Here is a 13,888-nt window from a genome sequence, read left to right on the forward strand (position 1 = left end):
GAGGGGCTTGGGGAGGGGGGGTGGAAGGGAAATCCCGCCCCGCTGCGCCGCAGTAACGACACAAAGCCTGACTTTACAACCTCCTAGAGAAAGTGGAAGTAAGAGGGCTTAGGTGGGGAGGCAGGACGAGAGGAAAACGTGGAGAGGGAAGGCCGTGGAGGTGGGGAGGGGGCGAAGCGAGGGCAGTGGGGTGGGGAGGGAAACTCACGCTTCTCGAGAAGAGAAGGGGGCGGCTTTGATAACTAATTCCCCCACCCCACCCCACCCCGCCCGCGCCCCACCCCGTCCTCCCCGGGGTCTTCACAGAGCCCTGCCTGTCCTCACTCCCGCCCAGAGCCCGGCTCCTCCCGGCGGGGAACCGGGCAGCCCAGCCGACTGGCGGGCTCGGGGCCGGCCGGTGGGCTGGGCTGCGCCGCACCTCCTTAGCCCCGCTGCGGGGTGAGTGCGCGGGGCGGCGCCGCGGGCGACTTGGGGCCCGGGCGGGGCAAGCCGAGAGCTAAGCTCGACTCGGCGTGCCTCGGGAAGGTCCCCCTGCCCCAGATGGGGCGGAAGCCCTCGGAGTCTGGCCGTGACGGCGGGCGGTGTTCCCGCGCGGGGGCAGGGTCCTGAAGGCGGGGGTGCGAAGCCCCGCGCGGGCGGGGAGATCGCGGGGGGCCCCCCTCCCCGCAGGAGGAGCCTAGCGCTCCTCCGCCATCCCTACCCCGCGCACCCGGCTCGCCTTCTCCACCGGCTGCGGCGGGAGCGGGCGGCCCCGCGGTGCTGGGGCCAGTAAGGGGAGCGGCGGGGTCACCGCCCCCGGGGCGGGCCGCGAGCGAGGAGGGGCGGTGGCGGTGGCCGCCGGGGCCGCGCGCGCGCGCGTGTATGTGTGTGTCTGTGTGTGTTTGTGTGCAGTGGGGGGAGCCCGGAGGGCGAGTGGGGGGCCGGGCCGCTCGCCTCGCGCTGCCGCCGACCCACGCCGCAGTGTGTTGTGTGGACGGCACCTTCCCAGACAGCCCCGTTGAGCCCAGCCCGGCGCCCGGCAGCCTTGGACGCGATGTTCCGCCGGAGCTTGAACCGTTTTGTAAGTACACTCGCCGCGGCGCCCCGCGTGCCCAACTCCGCGCTCGTCGGCCCCTGCGCCGGGGGGCCCTGAGAACAATTTTCTGAGGCGCCGACTGCACCTCAGGGGAGAGAGTACCACCGCTCCCCCCCACCCCCATTTCGTTTGCACTGGAACACGTTGCCCAGGAGGCCAGGGTAGGGGGGAAGCAGGTAGGGTTTTCGGGGCTGCCTCCGACGCGGGGCGGGATGGTGAGAGACTCTTGGGGGGACCGATCCAGACCCCCACCCCCCACCTCTCGTTTGCCAATTAGCTGAAGATGGCGTTTTAGTATCAGGGAGCTTGCTCTCTTTTGTTTCCTCTGCCACGAGCACATGGAGGTAAACCCAGACCTGTCACCGTGGACCCCAAGAAGGTCTGGAGGGCTCTGTGAAGAGCTGAGACCTGCCCGGGGCGCGGGCCCGCAGGGCAGCTACTGGCGGGAGGCCGGGCAAACTTTGGGAGACCCAGCGTTGAGAAGCTCACCTTGAGGGGATTGTAAAAGCGAGCGTCGTTGTCAGGGTGGGCTGGGTAGATGTGGAGACGCCGGAGGCTGCACTGCCGCCTCCGGTACTAGCCGGCGCCGGCTCCCCAGCCACGCCAAGGACCCAACTACCCAGACTTTGAACCCGAGGGAGAGCAGGCTACGGCTGGACTCCTCCGTCCAAGATCTCTCCCTCCCAACCCCCAGGAAAGGCCATTTGATTTCCGTGGGAGTTTCGCATGGGGAAAAGCAATTTGTTGGCCCGGGGCGGGGCGGGGGGCGCTGACTTTTTGAGTAACCTAGTTACTCCCAGAAGGGTATCTTAAGAAAGGAATAAAAACAGGAGCCATTTACTTCTGGGCTGCTCATTGTAGCAACTTCCTTAATTATGAGATGAGGTGGCGGGAATGAGATTTTATTCCTGCCGATGATGTGAAAGAAAAGTGTTCATCTGCAAATTTTGGTATTTTTCTATAGCTGAGAGAAAAGGTTCGGTGCTGTGCGCTACCCGCCCCCACCACCACCACCACGCGCCGCTTACAATATATATTTGAGAACTGTCGATTTAGTTCTTTCTATGCAGTGATTCCTAATTCAAACATTTTAACATATTTTTCATGTGCCGCGTGAAATCTGCCCTCATTTTTGTTTTGTTTTTTTTGCCTTTCAAACTTTCAAAATTGTACCAGGGTTGCAAGAAAATGCTCGCATATCCCTCCCTATTCGGGATATTATTATCAGAACAGTGCTGTATTAATGTTTTGCCCAGAGACATGTATGAAATTGGAGCAGGCTATTTCTTAACCTGTAGCACAGAGCAATAGAGGTTGTACATCTCAAGGATTTGAAACCCCTGGGAAAGGGCTTGTACTGCATGATTTATAAAACAAATGACTAAAATTGGTTTCTCACATTTAGCCCTGAGAATGTAAAAGAGCATTGAACTTCATCGTTCTTATTTCACATCTATTCTTGTGATCTTGGAGTGTTGTTTGGGGTGACAAAAAGGGAAAGGTGACAAGAAGAGCTGTTTGTAATATTTGGGGATAGGATCATCTTTTCACTTCGTAGGCTTGAGGTGGAAGATGACTGGACTCTGGATCATACTAAATTCATTGGCTTAAAATTGAGTTGCTGATGGCCCCATTTTTTTTTTTTTAAAGATTTGAACATTTGAAACAGAACAACCCAAGCATCAGTCTAAAATCCCTTTTCTTCCCCTTTTGCTGAGAGTAATCTGCATTGTATGAAAGCTTAGAAATCAAGCAGTGCTGGCCTAGGAAGCCAGGGCATGCAGTAGAATTTGCAGCAGTTGTTGAAAGTGCCAGCCTGCAGGTTTGAGGCTAGTACTTTGCATCCCCAACCAAGATCTCTGCAGAGAATCACTTATCCTCACACAGAAATGAGCTTTGACCTCATTGTTTCGGCCAGAATGCCCAACTGCTTACATTTTCCTGCACAACCATGACTCTGGTAAGTTTCTGAATTTATACCTTTGCGGGAACCTGGAAGGGTCTCAGGAGTTGTATCTGAGCCCCAGGCTTGAGGGCAGGAAATTACTCTGCAAACCTTTGGATTGAATGTGAAACAAGCTATGAAATACTCATTGTTAGAGGATGGCTTCCAGATTTCTTGGGGATGGGGCAGCAAAGTTTATCTCCTTTACATGGCACTTGCTGTCCTCATCTTTTGCCTGACAGAGCAGTACCCATTTAAATCACTGGCAGGCCAAATCTTGTGAAATTAAAGATTTAGAAATTAAAGATTTAGGTTGCACTTTGAGACTTACAGAGCAGTGTTGCCCAAGTTGTGTGATGGCTTCATAGCTTTGATATTTTAGAGCTAGAGCTATTAATTCCTTTCAACATAAGTGTGTGTGTGTGCGCTTATACGTGTCTGAAATTGGATTTGAATGTGAAGTTAATTACAGTGGTGTTGATTGTAGCTGGTCATTGAAAATTTTAAATCCAACCTGGGAACTCAGTATCTCTTAGGAAGAGCATAATCCTCTGTGGTTCAGTAGTGCCTGCTGAATCGTTTAAAAAATGCCATTTATTTTCCCAGGTTCTCCACCTTCAAACTTAAAAAACAGTCATTCATTGTATTTTTTGAAGACATGGGCTGGACGTCTCTGCCATTAATATTGTATTCCTTTCTTTCTGATAATTTATGACTTTTCTTTGATGGTTTTGAGGTACAAAGAAATTGGTGGAATCTGGTGAAGGATTTAGTATTTAGGCATTGAGGGGTGTCTGAAAACATTTAATAGTTGATGTCTTGATTGAGTAATAAAAGCACAGCCTGTTTCTAGTTAACTTCTCCAGTCTCCATAAGTACAATAAATAAATAATAATAGCTTTGACTATACAATTTGTTTCCTTCAAGGGCATGTTTAATTGAGACCAAGGGTTATGAATTTTTGTTAGCAGGTGTTTTAATTTCTAATAAAATTATTAGTGATTACAGTGGTGTTTTTGTAAGGGTTTAAAGGTTTAGTGAGAGTCTAAACAACAAGAATTTGCCCCCTTTTTTTGTTTATAAAATTATTTCATGCTAGGGCGGTGCGATGGTGGCTCAGCAGGCAGAATTCTCGCCTGCCATGCCAGAGACCTGGGTTCAATTCCCGGTGCCTACCCGTGCCCAAAGGAAAAAAAAATTCATGCCAAAGATTCACAATAAGACATTTCTCCATTAAGTATTTTGGGTCTTGTCCAGGTGGAGGTTGTGTTTTTCTTGTCAGGGAGTGATATTTAACAGGTATGAATTTCTAGGTCATTGGTACAAGAAAGATTAAATTGTGAGTGTGAAATACTGGGAACTTACCAGTAAATTTAAATCTCTGATTCTAGGAGTTCTCAAACCGCTTCGGTTCCATAAGGCATGCAGCATATAGCAACAATATCACAGAAAATGTCATATCAGACTAATGAGGCCGACGACTGGTAAGAAATTAAACTGCATAAGGTAGAATGAAAATTCAAAGTAGGACCTACCAAATGTATGAGAGAGCTAATTTATTACTGTGAGTCCAAGGCAAGGCAGGTCTAGTGAAGCAAAATATGGAGGCAGTTAACAAAATGTTTCAGGGTTTTGTTTGTTTTTTTTAGGCATGAAGTTTTTGGTTTCCTCCTTGCATTATTAGGGTAATTAAGCATTTTTTTTTATGTCACATTTTACCAATCACCTTGCCCTGACATTGCTGCGTGTGGGAAATATGATCCGTGTTTAAAATCGTGCTTAGAAATATATGTGCATGTGTGTATTGTAACATTTTAGTATTTACACAAGTCTTATAAAGAGTCTGTAAATCTTGGCTCCTACCAGGTAGTTCATACACATACAGTTTAGGTTTAACTTGAACTTGGCCTACCTAAATGCCACCTTTTATCATATTATATTGCAATTGCCTTTTAATTTGGGTGGCTCCCTCAATCAGTCTTTCCCAACTGTTCTAGGGAGGATTATGCCCTAGTGCCCCAAAGCACCTATTGTCTGTAGGGAATTAACTTCTCTTGTATGCGATCAGGTGATGAGGAACCCCCATTGAGAAAGGCTTCCCAGTCTGTGAAAATAGCTGGGAGCTGGGACAGTTCACAGTGTATGTTTAGCTCCTAAAACTGGATCATAGTAGGTGTTCCATAAATAGTTGTTGAATGATTAGTTTTTATATGGTGCACACAAATAATAATTTTTACTTATGGACAGTGACATTTATTGTAACTCCTTATCTGGAATGATTGAAAAATGAGGAAATCTAGTTAATTGGTATATACTGGTTACCAATTTTCTAAGAATTAAAATAAGTACATCTTATGCTGAAACTGAACCCACCATAGTATATCTCTCTTAGGTGATTAAGAAGGTATTCTGTGTTCTTGCGGGCCATTATGTCACTCCTTCAACAAATATTTACAGAGCACCTACTGTGTACGAGGTCCTGTACTAGGCCCTGGGGACATACTGCTGAGCAAGTTAGGAGGTCCTTGTCGTCAGGAGCTTTAGTTATCCTCATCTGTACAGCTAGAGAGGGGAGGATATGAGGACAGCACTGTTTGTAATGCATTTGTGATATATCCTGAAATTGACTCTTTGAGTAAGTTACTGTTGAATACTTAGCATTTGTCTTTCTACCCAAAATAAGAGTGCAAAATTTGTTGTGTTCTGGTTCTTTGGATTTCAGATAAAAAGGAGTTTGTCGCATTTGACATCTTCACTGTGACCCTTTAAACATACATGGCAAACTGCTGTTTTTCAAATATTTGCTAGGCTGACCATGAGCAAGATGGGAAACCTATTTAGGGATGAACCACTATAAGGTAAAATAAATCTTTACGTGAATGAAAATAGGTTTGTCTTCTTTTCCTGATCTGCCCTTTTCTGATTAAGCAACAAAATTTCAATGTCTCCTAAATACCTTCTATAAGGGTTTACTGTTTACTCCTTCTGTTAGTGATTATTGCTAGTAATGCATCCCTCTAGTGGGTAAAGGTACGTTAGGTAGTTTTCAATGCCCCCACTGGGGTTTTAGCAGAGGTAAGATTTGGGCAGGTGAAGCTGATCATTTTCATATCATTGCAGCTGTTTAAATGAGTTTGTTTCCTTACTCAAGCTACCAATTGACTACCAGCTGGGCATTGGGTTCTGGGAGGTAAAAGATAGCCCATGGCTCCTGGGAGCACTATAACTCACCCATGTCTGCATGCAAACAAGTAACCCATTGAATGAATTGAAATACTAGTTTGCTGGGTGATGGAAAAAAAATCATCAAGGCTTACTATTGTCTGGTGTGGTTGATCAGTTCTTTATAAGAAGGCAAATGCATAGGATACAAAATAAACATAGGATACAAAATAAAAATGTTTTTTGAGATGGTGATGTTTCATGTATATCTGTAGTGCTTTATGCAGTTTACTCTTTTTACCTCTGGAATCCTTGAGATTGGGGGTATTTTCAGGTGGGGTGGATGGAAATTCTGGGGTTCTAGAAGTGAAGTTTATTTCCTTTCACATAACACATTCTTGGCTTAGTATAAGGGTAGCTCAATGGTGATTGGAAAAGAAACATTAGCGACTGCAGCATATGTTAATACTACTGCAGCTTAATGATGAATGAGGCTCAGCACTGCAGATATGGGCATGGGGTGTCCTACGCCACCATGTTGGCAGACAGTCCCTCAGTTGCAGTGGGGTATGGTTGGATTGCTGGTTTGGCTGACTTCTTGATTCTCTGTGATTTGTAGATGATGTTGGGCTGTGGATATCCAGACTTAGGAGGTTAATCTGTTATTTTTGAAGTACACACTGTTATCAATTTCTTGCCCTGTATTTAGTTAATAAAATAGAGGAGGATTGGTGAGACTGCTCCTGTTCAAGCAGTTATTTATTTTTTAGGCTTGTCTGTTTTATGTTGTCTTAAAGTATTAAGGTGGCTGTGTTTTCCCAGTCCACTCCTCTTCGCCTAAGTATTCTTGTTAAAATCAGAGCAGAGTTCTTGATAATACTGTTTCAGCTAAGGGGCTCAATAAGTATTCACTGAATTGTTTTGAACTGAAGTGATGACACAGTCTGGGGTGTGCAATATCAGGGGAAAATGATGAATTGAATAAGGAGCTACCTATGCATTTCAAATTGGAGTACTCATAAGTGCATAGCACTGAAAATAACTTCTTTTCAGTGGACACTGTACTAGACTGTTCTTTTTTGTGTGTTCTTTTTATTAATATTTTTATTGAGAAATATCCACACACATACAGTCCAGCCATATTATATGGTCATTGACTCACAATATCATCACATAGTTGAGTATTCCTCACCATGATCATTTTTAGAACATTGCATCACTCCAAAAAAAGAAAAAAGGAAAAGAACTCATACATCCCATACCCCTTACCCGTCTCTCACTGACCCACAGTATTTCAGTCTACCCAATTTTTACCCTTTATCTCCTCCTATTATTTATTTATTATCCATATGATTATTTTTTTTACTCATCTGTTCATATCCTGAGTACAAGGAGCATCTGATGTGATTCATAATCACATGGTCACATTGTAAAAGCTATATAGTTATACAGTCTTTTTAAAAAATCAAGGCTACTGGAACACAACTCAACAGTTTCATAAACTTCCCTCTAGCCACTCCAGTACACCATAAACTAAAAAGAGATATCTATATAATGCATAAGAATAACCCCCAGGATAAACTCTTGACTCTTGAAATCTCTCAGCCACTGAGACTTTATTTTGGTTCATGTCTCTCTTCCCCTTTTTGGTCAAGAAGGCTTTCTCAGTCCCATGATACCAGATCTCAGCTCATCCCTACGAGTCAGGTCCCATATTGCCAAGGAGATTTATACCACTGAGAGTTTTGTCCCACATAGTGGGGTAGACGGTTCTTATTCTAAATGAGGAAAAATACTCTCATGATCACTTAAAAGAGTAATCAGGAAAAGTTTAGCATTCACTTGAGGCTCTTTTACCAGGAAAATAATCTATGGACTGCCACCTTTCTTGGGCCATTCATAGAAAACTATAGTTAATATACTGTCATCAACTTCTTAAGTTGTAAGTAAATTCACAGTGCTGTTCATAAACTTGCTATTTTCTGTTGCCACCAGCTTTGGTTTTTGAAAATCAAAGCTGCAGTCTTAACTCTCTGAGAGTTGTATATCATTTGACTTCCCATGGTAATGTGCATTATTGGATCCGGGATGTCTCAGTGAGGAAACCACTTCGTATTTCATGTTGGGAATGTAAGAAAATGTCTTCTGTTTACACCTAAATGCAATCAGCTGGGTGGAAACCTGTAGTGAGAAGGCAGAGCTAACCAGAGGAACCACCGAGTTTAAGAGATTTGGAAAACAGTTGTGTTGTGAAATGAGGCTCAACTTTGTTAGAAGGGTTGGTATAAGTTCTAGTTCTACCATTTGTTCCCTAAGCTTGGGAAATTGGGTACTGAAGGCTGCAGTTTATATTCGTCAAAGTGTTTCTCAAAAATGTGGTCTTTGGAACCCTGGTGCATTGCAGGTGAGAATGTAAAATGTTGCAGCTGCAGTGGAAAACAGTTTGGTCCTTTCTCAAAAAGTTAAACATAGAATTACTGCATGACCTGAATTGAAAGCAGGGTCTCAAACATACTTGTATGCAAATGTTCATAGCAGCATTATTCACAATAGCCAAAAAGTAGAAACAACCCAAATGTCGTCCATCAGCAGATGAATGGATAAACAAAATGTGGTATAGCCATAGAATGAAATATTATTCAGCCATAAAAAAGAATGGAGTTCTGATACATGCAACAACATGGATGAATCTTGAAGACATCACGTTAAGTGAAATTAACCAGACACAAAGGACAAATATTGTGTGATCCCAACTTGTGAAATAACTAGAATAAGCAAATTCATGGAGACAAAGTAGATTAGAGGTTACTAGGTTCTTGAGGGAAGGGGAAAGGGAAGTTATTGTTTACTGGATACAGATTTCTGTGGGGTGATGAAAAAGAGTTGGTAATGGTTGGTGGTGATGGTAACACAACATTGTAAATGTAATTAGTACCACTGAACTTGTATACTTAAAAACTGGTGAAATGGCAAATTCCAGGTTTTGTATATGCTACCGCAATAAAAATAAATACAGTCCTTGGACTAGTTACATAAGAATCATTTGGAATGCTTATTATAAATACAGGTTGTTGAACCTCAAATCTACTGAATCCAAGTCTCATGTAATAGGTCCCAGGAAACTGCATGTTTCGCAAACACTTCAGGTAGGTTTTAGGCTTGCTAAAATTTGAAAACACCTTTGTATCCTAGTAGCAATGAAATATTTGTTTTCCAGGTGCACACTCTGTTCACCTCTCTGAACTTCAGTTTCTTTATTTATAGAATTGGAATAGCAATAACTACATCATGCAGTTGTTGGAAAAATGTTTGGTACCACCCCCAGCTTCCATGATTTACTAGGAGAACTCACAGAACTTAGCATGTAGTCATATCATGGCTGTGATTTCATACAACAGAGGATCCAAGGCAAAACCAGCAAAGGGAAAAAGGCGCTGGGGTGTAGTCCAGAGGAATCTAGGCTCAAGCTTCCAAAAGTTTTCTCCCATTGGAGTCACACAGGGCATGCCTAATTCCAGCAATGAATTTTGACAATAGAAGTGAAATTTTGTCTACCAGGGAAGTTCGTTAGAGACTTGGTGCTTAGGTTTTTTTATTGGGGGCTGGCCACATGGATACCCCCTGTCTGATAGGTACCAAAAATTCCATAGTCTCAGAAGGAGAGCAGGTATTCAGCTGAACTGTATTGTTTGTATAGTTTGAGTACAGTGAGACACTCAGGGTGGTGGGACTCCTCCCCAAATCCAAGTTCCCAGACGCCAGCCAAGACAGCCTTGCAAGTAGGCCTCTCTAAGGTAAGCAGCCTCAGACCTGCTATGCTAACTCTTTTCTGCACACCAATGTTATGTAATGCTGGTACTTTTCATTGAAGGGAAATGACTTGCCCCAGGCCATTAAGCTAATCAGCAGCAAAGCTGAGACCCTCAGCAATCACAAATTCTTTTCATTGCTGCACACAGCCATGCTTCTGGATTATGGCTCATTCCTTTTCATATTGTTGAAAGCATTCATTATTTGTCATTTGCAGCAGAAGAGCCAGCCTGCCGATGGTAAAATTGATGCACCCAGTGGGGGAGCCAGGAAGTATTGATGTTTCTGCCAGTTTAGCGTCAACACTTGCTGGTTTCCTCTCTGGAGCATCACCGAGTTCGTGGATTTTCATTTTATCTGATTCTTGGACTTTTGTTCTGCCCCCTCTCTTCCTTGTTCCCATCCATCTACCCATTTTGTCAGCATTCATTTACATCATTATCTGACCCCGTTCCCTACATGACTAGCTTATAAGGAGTTTGGGATAAAAACGCTTTTGGGTAACACAATTCCAAATAGGTGGCAGACTGAAGAGTATTTTGTTTAGGAAGACTATCTAGGACTATATAGGAAAAGCCACCAAAAGGAAAACAAGTAAAATGCCAGGGCTAATAAATGAATTTTAAGGCAATATTTACAAATATTGCTTTACTCTAGTATAGTTTTTTGAGTTTTACAGTCATGGGAAATCCCAGGGATAGCTCTCTTTTTATTCTTAAATTTCAGCATTTTTTGCTGTTATTGTACATGAAAACTAGCAATTATTTTTTATGATTTTGGCAAGGAATAAATAAGGAAATCATACTGGAATATGCAGTAATCCTGCAGATCGACAGGGAGCAGAAGCCAGGAGGGAAATGTCACAAATAAGTAACAGCTGGGTACAGCAGATTATGTAAGCTACACCTGTTGTGTAAGCACTGGGGATGTTGTTTTTGCTTCACGATTAATGCAGTTTGTGGTAATATGGATTAAGGACTCTGTAGTAGGATGCATAATTTACTTTGGCTTCTTTTCTGAAAACATTCGTATGAATCACTAGCATTCTTTAGATACCCATACCCTACTTGGTATCACACATGTGGAAGTATGTAAGACACGAGCCCTGTTTTCTGGTAGCTTGCAGTCGTAGAGGAGACAGAAGACAAACATACACAGGACCAACCCTCTCACCAAGTGTTAGGCCATTGCTGCCATTCCTTTGAGTGACACAAACTGTAAGGGCAGCAGACGTTTGTTTACATGTGGACACTGGATTCGCCTTCTTGCTGCAGTGGTCAGGGAGGAGCTTCATTAGAGAAAGTAGCTTGTGAACTGGGCCTCAGGGCACCGATAGAATTGAAGTTTGTGGGGTAGTAGGGGCTGCTTATCATTACAGAAGGAGACACTTACCTTGCAGTGAAGCACGGTTGGTTATTGCTTATGGTACTTAGAGCAGGAGGACCCGTCAATTTAGAGGACAGCAGTTCCAACTCCAAATGCAGCAGAATGATCAACTTAATATTCAATGCCTTATGTTTGCTGTAGCAAAATTGAGACTTAGAAAAGCGGGGCAGGATGGTCAAAATGGGCATCAGGTGGCTTTAGGTCTCCACCACAATAGCTTTAGGAATCTGTCCCATAGAAGCTCTTTCCGGAAATCCATGATGGTGGTCTTCAATCTTCTGATTTGGTGCAGGAACTATGAGGCAGGAACAAGGATGAAATAAGCATGTGGGGTAATATATCATGACACTGGTTCATATAATTTTATTTAACTACTTAGTTGCCCTGCTTACCTGATGGGTGCTCATTTTCAGAAGCTTTTAGTGCATGGGAACGAAGTGGTAGCTTTTTTCTTGGATTTTGGTGGTCCTTTATTTAAAAAGTTGGGGATCAGGCTTTGTTCAGACCATATGAATTATTTATTGTACATTTCTGTTTCACTGCCGCTATGTAACATTGCTGTTCATAGACATTCAGACTGGAGCACATACTTCCGACTTAATGGAACATGAACTTCATTCATTCCCACATAACCAATTCGTCATCATACCCTGTTGATGCCACTTTCCTTTATCATCATGACTACCATTCTAGTCCAGGTTATCAGCCTCTCTCTTCTTTCATATTTGCTCCTCTTTAGTCTTTAGCCCTCGAATCTATGCGTTTCCCTTCATGTCCACCACTACCACCATCCAAATCCAGGCTACCACCATTGCTTAGCTGGGCCATTGCAATAGATAACCTTATCCACTCTTGCTCTGCCTAATCCATCCTCTGCAGCAGCCAGAGAGATCTTTTACAAATGCAAATCTGAAGGCCTGGGTGACTTTCCATTGCCATCTGTATCCCACTAGTCTCTACTCTCACTCTTTCTCACCTTTTGTGCACCATCTACCATACACCACAGGACTTTTGTATATGCTGTTTCCCTTACCTGGTTCACTTCTTTCCTGTAGTGAGTTACTTCGACTTTTACTCAGCTTTCAGATCTCAGTTTAATCATCACTTCCCAAGAAAGCTGTCCCTGATTCTTCCCTCAAACACTGCCAGGTTCCCTTGTCACATGTTCTCAATACCACTGTGAACCTTTCCTTCATACTCTTACCACAATGTACTTATATTTGAGTGTTATATTTATTTGCTAACTTATTAATATCTGGCTTCCATCTACATAGTAAACTTCATGAAGGTAAGAACCATGACTTTTTTGCTCATAACTTGTATTTCTAAAACCACAATACCTGGCATATAGTATGTGTACCATGTTTGCTGGATGAAGAAATATTCCTACCTGTATTTCAAATCTTATTTCCCATTTACTATACTCAGAGACCTTTACAGCTTGACTTATCAATCATATTGTCCACTTTTAGATATCACTGCTGTGTTCAGTTAAAAAAACAATTTTCTTTTTTCTTGGACTTTAGAAATGAATCTTTCCTTTCTAGCCTTACATGTTGTGTTTTGTAATACATACAAAAACGTTTATCTTTTTCATTGTATTTTTAGATATTTAACTTTCTTTGATGTGATTAATGAGTAACATTTTATTTTTAAGAGCATCACCATAGTTATTGTGTGCACATTTACAACATTGACTTTTTTGAGCAATTTGGTATTATACTTTAGAAGTATTCCATAATAAGTAGCAAATCAGGCTCTTTACTGATTAACTGAAATATTTTACTGTTTTGTTAGTCCTTTTGATTAATTCTGATATATATATATATATTTTTGCATGTGCAGGCACCAGGAATTTTTGATATTTTGGCAAATATTTTTTTTAATTTTTAAAAACAGCTCTTTTGATGAGATGCAGTTATTTTTTTATTGTGGTAACACACACATATATACACCATAAACCCTTCCATTTTAACCATTTTTATGTGTACGATTCATGGCATTACATTTATGTTCCCATCAGTGATGCACAAGACTTTTAATTTCTCCATATCCTCACTAACACTTGTTTTTTTTAAAAATCTTTGAAACAGTATTCTTTACTTGAGGGTTGTTTAATAATTAAACTTTAATGCTGAGAAATTATAATATTAGTGCACACTTAAATCCATGATCTTAAAATGAGAGTTGAACTTCTATTGAGCACCTTTTACAAAGTCATATTAAAACCATAAAATTTCAAGTAACATTGATATGTGTTATGATTTATAGCCAAAGCTATATTTAAACATAATTTTCATTTCCTGTTTTAACTTCAGGTGTATTACTGTTTGGGAAAGATATTCAGCGAATGTTTTGTAAATTACTGTTTCTCATTATCAGTCATGCCCTAATGATCCCAGCAAGCTAATGTCCTGTCTTCTAATATATGCACACACATACAGTCTATCCAAATTGTATAATCAATAGCTCACAATATTTTCACAGTTGTGTATTCATCACCATGATCA

General features: G+C 42.3%; 1 protein-coding gene across 3 annotated transcripts in view; it reads left to right on the top strand.

Annotated features, from left to right (window-relative positions):
* The first annotated feature begins 849 nt into the window (after positions 1 to 849).
* ATP11C (ATPase phospholipid transporting 11C (ATP11C blood group)) overlaps positions 850 to 13,888 on the top strand; it is a 238,345-nt gene continuing 225,306 nt past the window's right edge. For all 3 annotated transcript variants that reach the window (XM_077146059.1, XM_077146061.1, XM_077146062.1), the window contains exon 1: positions 850 to 1,060. In XM_077146059.1, coding sequence (XP_077002174.1) covers positions 1,034 to 1,060 — 27 coding nt within the window. In that variant the 5' untranslated portion in view covers positions 850 to 1,033. The remainder of the gene's footprint in view (positions 1,061 to 13,888) is intronic.

This window comes from Tamandua tetradactyla, chromosome X (assembly GCF_023851605.1).
Source record: "Tamandua tetradactyla isolate mTamTet1 chromosome X, mTamTet1.pri, whole genome shotgun sequence".
In the NCBI taxonomy this organism is placed as follows: Eukaryota; Metazoa; Chordata; class Mammalia; order Pilosa; family Myrmecophagidae; genus Tamandua; species Tamandua tetradactyla.